This window comes from Elephantulus edwardii, unplaced genomic scaffold (genome assembly GCF_000299155.1).
Source record: "Elephantulus edwardii isolate Elephantulus edwardi_28Jun2011 unplaced genomic scaffold, EleEdw1.0 scaffold00038, whole genome shotgun sequence".
Classification (NCBI taxonomy): domain Eukaryota; kingdom Metazoa; phylum Chordata; class Mammalia; order Macroscelidea; family Macroscelididae; genus Elephantulus; species Elephantulus edwardii.
In genome coordinates this window covers 21,379,856-21,389,268 of record NW_006399788.1, presented here as the reverse complement: position 1 = coordinate 21,389,268, position 9,413 = coordinate 21,379,856, and the positions used below count along the sequence as shown (strand labels likewise).

The window sequence follows — 9,413 nt, the reverse complement described above, 5'->3', positions numbered from 1 at the left end:
CATGGAAATTAAAGATCTCCTAGGCAACTAAAACCTACAAGTGGCCTGTCTGTTCTTTTCACCAGCCAGCATCATCCACTAAGAGGAAGCCTTGGCTGAATGCCAAAAATGAGCTGAGACAATGTCTTTTAAAAGCAGTTTGTAAGTCTATTAGCTTAGGACCTCTATGGTGCAAGAGTTCCTGGCAAAGGGTTGCAGCAAATCTCCCAGTGAAGACCTCTGTAGAAAGAGATGAGGAGCTGTGATCATCTAATGGGCAAAGAGTTACACTATCAACCCAAAGGCAGGCAGCTCAAATCCACCAGCTACTCTTCGAACGGCAAACTCCTCCTGTGTGATGTACAGCCTCTAACAACCCGCTGTCGGGTCTGTTAAGAGTCAGTTCTGGTTTGAGGGCAATGAGAGAGAGTAGTAAGAGAAGAATAGAAAGAGTAGTACAGATAAATTTATTAGTTAAATACTGATTTTTACAGCCATTTCACCTTAAGACCATGTTAACAAGTTTGTGGGTTAGGGTAGGTATATTAGGGTGGCCTTCATGGAAGAAAACAATGTAAATGATGATTAAAACAGAATCTTAAAAATATTCTCTGCTACAGCCAGTAGGATTTTTGGATCGGAAGGTCAGGGTGCTTTGGGGTAGAACATAGTAATGCCACAGTCAGCTACAGCTCTGTTGACAGCAAGGACAAGGAAGGACGCGTCTTCAAGAGTCTCGGAGTTACTGGTGGGAACGGAGCAACATGCAGAGAAGGCGACCAGCTCCAGAACCACTCAGAGCAGGAGACGTCCTCAAGGCCAGCCCTCAGTGTTCTTCCTCCTGGATAATCTTCTTTCCAGGAGTTCTGTTTTGCTTTGCTTGTCTCTAATTTATGTTTTGAATCTCTGGCTTTTCACCTTCTGGACAGTTTCCCTGGGGAAAAGATGCAGGTCTAGGTGTTTCCTGCCCTTCCCTTTGTCTGACCAAGAGGCAAAGCTCCAGAGGAAAATGTGCAGCACCCGCATTTCAGAGAACAGGTGAGCCAGACTCCAATAGCCCCGGGCTTCTGGGAACCGTGCTGGCCCCGGCCAGGGAGACCAGTCCACCAGACATTCTCTCAAGTCTTCTCTGAGTGTCTGTCAAACTCGCGTTAGCAGCGGAACAGTTTTGTTCTTACTCAGAACCCCTTCTGTGTGTGATGGGGTACATGAAGGATTTGGGTGGGGCAGGTAGGGATGAGGTGGTTGCTGGTAGGCTAACTGCAGAGCTCTTGTTTTGTAGAGGGAGAAACCCGTACATACTGAGAACAGAGCTCAATCATGCAGAACAGAAGGAAAAATTTTTCTCTTAAGAGGCCTTGGGAGTGAAAAGCAGGAACTAAAGGATGAGGCCATTAGCAGGGGAAAGGACTTTTGGGGAGGCCAAGCTGCTCAGTTGAGATTCAGAGGAAACTATACTGTGTGGTGGATGGAAGAACTCTCTCCATCTCCCTAAGAAATGTTCAGTAACATAGACATTACACCCAGTATTTTTTAACTCAGTCTTGTACTGAGGATGCCAGGATGTGCCAGGCCTCAAGGGGAGTGTTGGACAACAGCAGGGGTCACCCATAGGGATCTACTGCATGCAGAATTCATGCTCTTTTTCAGACTGGAACAGGGTTCTATGGACCCTGTACTCACTACCCCTGCCTCAGGTCCCCAGTGCTGAGAGCATAATTTAAAAACCACTATCTTGGGCCATAAGAAGCCCTGGTGACAAAGTGGTTAAGAGCTTGCCCGCTAACCAAAAGGTTAGTAGTTCAAACTCATTGGCAGCTCTGTGGGAGAAAACAACAAGCAGCCTACTCCCCTAAAAATTACAGCCTAGGAAACCCTATGAGGCATGTCTACCCACCTTACAGAACAGCTGAGTCAGAATTGACTCAGCACACAACAATTGTAGGCCACAGGAGACAGGTAGAGGACAATTGTCTCTAATAGTGGGATGGGCAGAGAAGAGAATGAGAAAAGGAGTCTCTAACTATACAGAAGAGACTTTGTGTGCTCTTGATGAAGGGTAAGGCTCTTCTGTATCAGAGTCCAGTCTCTTTCCAGTTCCCCAACCTTGAAAAGTATCTGATAAGTTCCACATCCCCTGCCCCTAACCAAATCATAGACTTCAAGTTTCTTCTTGATTGTTCTTCTGGAGTCATTCCCAGACAGAGGAGGCTGGCCGTGGAGGGCCTGCAGCCTTAGTCTCTGCTGTCCTCCCAGACCCAAGTCTGTGCAGGAATTTGAGGAGAGAAGGAGGTGTGATTAGGCAGTGATTATGTCCCCATGACTGTCAGCCAAGACTAGGCTATTCCAAGAGTCCTGCTTGGAGCTGGCCTGCGGTGACTGGCTAACAGAAGAGGCATATCCTTGTGGGGAGAGCTTCAGAGCCGAGAGGACTGGGTGGATGGAAGGTCCATGGCCAGACATGGCACTGACTGAGAATGTCTGAAAGCAAAAAAGAAAAAGAGAGATGTGAAGGCTTTTGATTAAAGAGGGCAGCCCTAAAAAGGGATGAGAGACCTCATTGTCAAAGGATAAAGGCAGGGCAAAGGACCAAGGAGTGTTTGTTTTTCTTAACTCTCCTGTGTTCTTGGAAGCAAAGTATCTGAGCGATCCATCAGCTATTTCTGGTATACAACACACAAACAGGGCTGTGATCCAGCAGGTTTGCACCACCAGGTGACTATTCTGAAATGTCTCATAGGTACAAGAGACCTTGTGTCCTATCACCATCAATTCTCCACTTTGAAACAGACAGCCCTTTCTTCCCACCAAAAGAAGCTCCTGGGTTTCCTCATTCTAAAAGGCCAACTTCCTATTCATATCTATAGCAAAACCCATGTGAATGCAGAAGAAATCAGAGTGGGCCAATACAGGAGACTATGATAAAGCTTGGGAAGGAACCACAGAAGGAAGGGATAGTGGAGCAGGGATACCTCCATATTATCTGCAAGAAGGAAATTAAGTTACTGCTACTGCAGCCTTTGAGCCTATGTAGGAAAACTGCCCACCAATATCACTCATTGAAATGATATCTTGCTTCCCTTTCCCTGAGGCCCAGAAGAACTGGATGGTAAACATCTACAATTACTGAAAATTTTGATTAGAGATGCTATAGAACAATGTTGATCAAAAGGGGGAACATACAGGAAAAAGTTTTCCATTTTCAGGGAATCTTTACATTGTGGAGCCATGGAATTTGGATGAACCTTTAAACTCAGATAATCTTGAAAAATATGAAACAAAAAAATACTCCCTGAAATTTTATTAAAATCACTTAATGGCTTCATTTAACTAATAAAGAATGTCTGCATTCAGCACTGTGCTATTTTAAGATCTATTATTTAAGGGAGCTCTGGTGGCCTAGTGGCAAGAGACTGCACTGCAATCCTGGAGACATGTGGTTTGAATATACCAGATGCTCCGCTGGAGGAGGGACAATCTCCTTCTGTGCCAGTCAGATCCAATTTGATAGTACACAATAACAACAACAACAAACAAACAAACAAGATCTATTCTTTATAGGGGGTCAAACTGGCAATAGCAACTCTTGAAGATTACACAGGAACCTAAGTGGGCCACAAGTTTACAATAATCAAGGAGAAACAACTTGGAACAGGAGGGTGAGACTGGATGTACAATTTGAAACATGTATTCCATGTCACTGAATTGCACATGTAGAAACTGTGAGGCTGGTTTATGTTTTGCTGAGAATATCAGCAGCAAAATGAAATTATGGTAAAAAAAAAAAACCACCCCAAAATAAAAACCCAGCATCCTCCTTATAACCTCTTCAGTAGTCCCCTAATCCACCTACCCACCCACCCTGCCCCCTTCACCAGTCCCAACCCACCCCCCACCCACCTGCCCTCTGCAAGTCTTCAAACCTCAACTCTTGACAGAAGGGTTCTTCTTCCTTATTATGTCCTGTTAAAACTCTTAACTATCCTTCAAGGCCAAGATCAAACCACCCCTTACTCAGAAGGATAGACTTGCCTAGAGATCTCCACCTTCTGCCTCCTACTGCCTTCCTATAGCTCTACCTCAGTCTCCCCAACCCCAACACACACAATCTGATTCAGGTTGTGGTTGTGTGCTTTCTGCCCCTCATAATACAATGTGCCACCCTGATCTCCCTCGCCTGAGTACTCAAAGGAGATTGGTATAGAGTTGTTGTTGTTGTTGTTATGTGCCGTCGAGTCGTTTGCGACTCACAGCGATCCTATGTACAACAGCCCTAAACTCTGCTCTATCCTATGCCAATCACATGGCCTCTGACACACCCATCCCGATTACCCCAGTCACTGAATCAATCCACCTCATAGAGGGTCTTTGCCTCCTGCGCTGTCCCTCCTCCTTACCAAGCATGATGTCTCTCTCCAAAGACCTGTCTCTCCTTACAACATGTCCAAAGTATGTCAGACGAAGCCCCAGAATCCTTGGCTAAAAGGAGTAGCCTGGTTTAACCCTCTCCAGGATGAATCTTTGTTTTCTTGGCAGTCCATGGTACATTCAATACTTTTCTCTAGCACCACAGCTCAAAGGCATCAATTCTCCTTCTATCTTCCCTAGTCATTGTCCAACTCTCTGATGCAAAACAAGTGATTGCAAAGACCATGGCCTGTATCAGGCGCACCTTAGTCTCCAAAGAGACACCGGTGCTCTTGAGTACTTTAGAGAGGTTCCGAACAGCAGACTTTCCCATCGCAATACGTTTTTTGATTTCCTGGCTGCTGGTGCCAAGAGTGTTGACCGTGGAGCCAAGCAAACTGAAGCTGTGAACAATCTCAATCTCTTCACCATCCATCCTGATGCTACCAATTGGTCCAGTGGTTAGAATCTTTGTCTTCTTGACATTGAGCCTCAGTCCATACTGAAGGCTGCAGTCCTTGACCCTCTGCAGCAAGTGCATGAGGTCCTCCTCAGTTTCGGCAAGCAGGGTTGTGTCATCTGCATAACGCAGATTGTTAATAGATCTTCCATTAATCCTGATGCCACACTTCTCCTCATAGAGCCCGGCTTCTCAAATAATCTGCTCTGCATACAGGTTGAAAAGGTACAGAGACAGGACACATCCCTGGCGTACACCCTTCCCAATTTTGAACCATGCGGTGTTACCTTGCTCTGTTCTAACGACTGCCTCTTGGTCCAAGTATAGGTTTCACATTAGCATGATTTAATGTTCTGGGATTCCCATTCTTCTCAGAGTCAGCCACAGTTTGTTATGATCCACACAGTCAAACGCCTTTGCATTAACAATGAATCACAGATAGACATTCTTCTGGTATTCCCTGCTTTCAGCTAAGATCCATCTAACATCAGCTACAATATCCCTAGTACCACGACCCCTTCTAAACGCAGCCTGGACTTCCGGCAGTTCTCTGCTGATGTGCTGCTCCAGTTGTTTTTGGATAATCTTCAGTAGAATCTTGCTTGCATGTGAAATCAATGATATTGTTCTGTAGTTTCCGCACTCGGTTGGGTCACCTTTTTTTAGAATGGGAACAAATATAGATCTCTACTAAATATATGTTGTTCAGTACTACTGAATATATGTTGTTTAGTACTGACAAGTCAAAAGTGACAGCTGATGCTTCAATGGATTTTCAGAGGCAGTAAATTGTACAATAGAAGACTGCCCATCTTTATCTTTCAGAGCAACTGGTGGAATTGAACCACAGGCCTTTGGCTTGGCAGTGGAGCTCCTTAGTTTGATAAAATACCCTTGTGTAGACAGCCCGCAAGTGCAGGTGAAGCATCAATGCACTGAATAGCTTTGCGGCTGGGTATTTTTAATCCAGCTGGTGCAACTCAGAACCTGCCACTTGCTGGAGTCCTGGCAGAGCTACATGGAGCAAACCCACCTATATTGAGTATACTACCCTACTTATGCCATGGACTGCCAGGAGAATAGACAGGTCAAATAAGGCAAAACAAGGGCAAAACCAGGTTGCTCCTTGAAGGTAAGGATTTTGAAACTCTGTGTCATGTACTTTGGCCAGAAGGGGCCAGTCCTTGGAGAAAGACATCATGCTTGGAACGGTAGAAGGGCAGTGCAAAAGAGGAAGACCCTGAATAAGACGGACTGACACAGTGACTGTGGCAATGGACTCATCTGTGCCAGAGATGGTGACGTTGGCTCAGGATGCAGCAATGATCAGAATCACTGCTCACAGATTTGCTTTCTCTACAGCACATAATAACAACAACAAACCCACTCAGGGAGCTCTGGTGGCTTAGTGGTAGGGAACTGCAATGTCAAGGCAAAGATCACAGTTCAAATCCACCAGCAGATCCCTGGAAGAAATATGGGCAATCTCCTTCTCTAACTTCTGAAAACCCACAAGAGAGTTAGTTTTGGGTTGGTTCCAACTTGATGGTACACAACAACCACCACAACCTCACCCAAGTGTACCTGATCCAAACCACAATATTTTCAACAAGAAGACTCAATGTCTTTGGGTTGTAGACTTGGAGAAGAACGCTGAATATCCCATGGACTGCCAAATGCAAAATCAAATATTGGAAAAGGTGCTGCCAGGGTGCTTCTTGGAGGCCAGTCCTTGGAAAAGGACATCATGCTTGGAAAAGTGGACATCAATGAGGGAGGGGAAGACTCTCAACAAGATGGGTTAACACAGTGCCTACACCAATGGGCTTGAGCCTGGTGGAGATGAGTGCAGAGCCTTTGTCCATAGGGTCAGTATGAGTTGTAGTCAACTCGATGGCACACAAAAACAGCCCCACTCCCAGGGAGCTCTGGTGTGCTAGTGTGGATGGAGTTGTGCTGCTAAACCAAAGTAGGCATTTCGAATCCACCACTTGCTGTGAGGGACAAGGCTGGGCAATCTTCTCCTGTGTGAGGCTCAGCTAGGAAACAGCTCTGACTCGACAGAACAACAACAATCCTACTCGAAAGTGGGAGACCCTTACCAAGAAGCATCAACACTGTGACAACAAAGGGCTTGAGAAAGATGGCAAATCATGAGGATGCTGCAGGTCAGGGCTCGGTTCAGATGTGCTGTTCCTAGGGTCACGGCTTAGCAACAGCCACCACCCTACTTGGGGATCCCGCTACTTCATCCCAATGGGCATACCTGGGACATCGGGCTAGTGTGCCCATAGTGAGATGAGAGCCCAGGCTCTGTCTTGATGGGACGCATCTCTTCACTGCTGCTGCTGGTGGCGTTGGAGGTGCTGGAAGCGCTGCTGGTGGGAGGAAGGCTCTCACTGCCCGAAGGACCTGGAACAAGGCAGAGTCAGGACAGCAGGACTGGGGCAGAGACAAACGCATGGCAGTCCTTTGAGACAGCCTACATAGAACCTTACTAATGGCTTTATTTACAATCTTTTGGGGAGTGAAGCAAGGGTTCTTCATCAGGGCAGTTCTCAAAATGGGCCAGAACTACTAGAATTTCAAAGAGATTTGTTCAAATGGTGGGGTCACCAAACATTTCCCCAAACCTTTAAGGAAACGTGAAATATGTGTTTAGAGATTAAAAACTTTTTAGATTTTTAATGTGCAAATGCTTTAGGTCACATTATCCAGCCAGTAGGATCTGAGAATCTGTTCCATAATGTAATGTATTAATATTTCTATAGCAAAACACATGAGTACTCACACTAAATGAAATAAATCAAGGCTATACAACAGTCTCCTATCTGTTCACAGATTAAGCATTGCTGCTGAATCTCACTTTATCGATATGGAATTTTGGAGACAGGGTTGTGGATCTGAAGCATGCTAATGCCACTTGCCCTGTGAGTACATCTAAAGAAATGAGGTTACCCCAAGGAACATGCTGTCATAACAGCACGGTATGGAAATAGGGAGACCCTGATGGTTTGACTAAGACGTGCAGGTGCCAGAAAGAGTAAGTCACTGTGATGCCTAAATGAGAAAAATGTAGGCCATGCTCTCCTCCGTGGAAGGGCGCGATCTATCTAGTTCTGTCACATCTTAGATTAGGAGAGAAACTTTCCAGCAGATCAACTAATTTCTTTTCCTTACAACTGTAGCATTAGCCAGTAAAAAATTTTCGTTTGGTAGCTATAAACAATGCTCTTCACTGTGGACATGAGTAGTCCTCATTCTCAGTCTAGAAATTAAGAAAGTAGAGTGGTATCTGAAGAGATTATTAACCCTAAAGTCCCAACACCTGTACTTTAGCTCCACCCATTAACAGCTGTGTGGCTTTGGTTAAGTCGTTTGTATTCTCCAGCCCTCAGTTTGCTCAGTAAAATGGGCGTAAGAAACTGGGTCTCATGGTGCTCTCATGAAGATTGCTGATCTAATGCTGATGAAGAGGCTTCTGAAGTGAAAAGGATTATGAGCTGTCACTGAGTCAATTACAACTCACGGCAACCCATAGAACTGCCTGCTCATTAGGGTTTTCAAGGCGGTGACCTCTCAGAAGCAGATCACCAAGCCTGTCTTCTGAGGAACCTCTGGGTGGGTTCAAACGGCCAACTTTCCTGATAGTAGTACAACGTTTGCACTATTTGCACTACCCAGGGTCTCCTAAAGTACAAAGAAATTATGTTAACTCTACGTTGGATTACAGATTTGTTGTGGAGATATCTAATGTGACCCTATATTCAAAGACTCCCATAAACTTAAGGTGAACTGAGAGGAACTGAACTGGGCGGGGGAGAGGGGGGTGTTTCTTTCCTTAAAGATGCCAGCTAGCTCAGGTAGCTCACTGTAAGTGACAGTAATCAAGCCACAAAGTGAGTCGAGCCTAATTCAAAAGCCAGTATGTCATATGGTGCTGATACTTTTTTATTAGCCTGTCCTGAAAACTTGGGGTGAATAAAGTTATGCACAAAGGTCTGTGGCAGTCTGAGGTGGCCCATCAAAGCCAAGACACAATCCAGGTATGCGCGCGCACGTGCACACACACACACACCACTACTGAATTATTCATACAGTCACCCACATGTAATTTCCTCACCTGTTGGTGGTTTAGATTTATTAAGGTTCTTGGGCTTCCGTTTTCTGGTTTGAATTCCTTCTTTTCTCATTGCAAGAGGCCTGGGGACCTAGAAAGTTACAAGATGATATGTATATGATTTTCCATTTGTACATACTCTGCTATGCTGCTGTTGTTATGTGCCATCAAGTCAACTACAACTCATAGCAATACTATGCACAATAGCTCTGAACCTTGCTCTACCTTGAGCCAATCTCACTGTCTTTGATACATTTACTCTCATTACCCCAGTTTTTATGTCAATCCATCTCATCCAAGGTCTTCCTCTCCTATACTGTCCAAGCATGATATGCTTCTCCAAAGACTGGTCCCTCCTGGCTACATACCCAAAGTATGAGTTGAAGCCTCAAAACCCTTGCTTCCAAGGAGCAGCTTGGTTTCACCCTCTCCAGGACAGACCTGTTA

At 45.3% G+C, this 9,413-nt stretch overlaps 1 protein-coding gene across 1 annotated transcript in view; it reads right to left on the bottom strand.

Annotated features, from left to right (window-relative positions):
* Positions 1-2,007: 2,007 nt before the first annotated feature.
* GATA4 (GATA binding protein 4) overlaps positions 2,008-9,413 on the bottom strand; it is an 81,572-nt gene continuing 74,166 nt past the window's right edge. The window contains exons 4-6 of the mRNA XM_006884888.1: positions 8,970-9,057; positions 7,113-7,258; positions 2,008-2,460 (exon numbers count right to left, since the gene is read on the bottom strand). Coding sequence (XP_006884950.1) covers positions 2,278-2,460; positions 7,113-7,258; positions 8,970-9,057 — 417 coding nt within the window. The 3' untranslated portion in view covers positions 2,008-2,277. The remainder of the gene's footprint in view (positions 2,461-7,112; positions 7,259-8,969; positions 9,058-9,413) is intronic.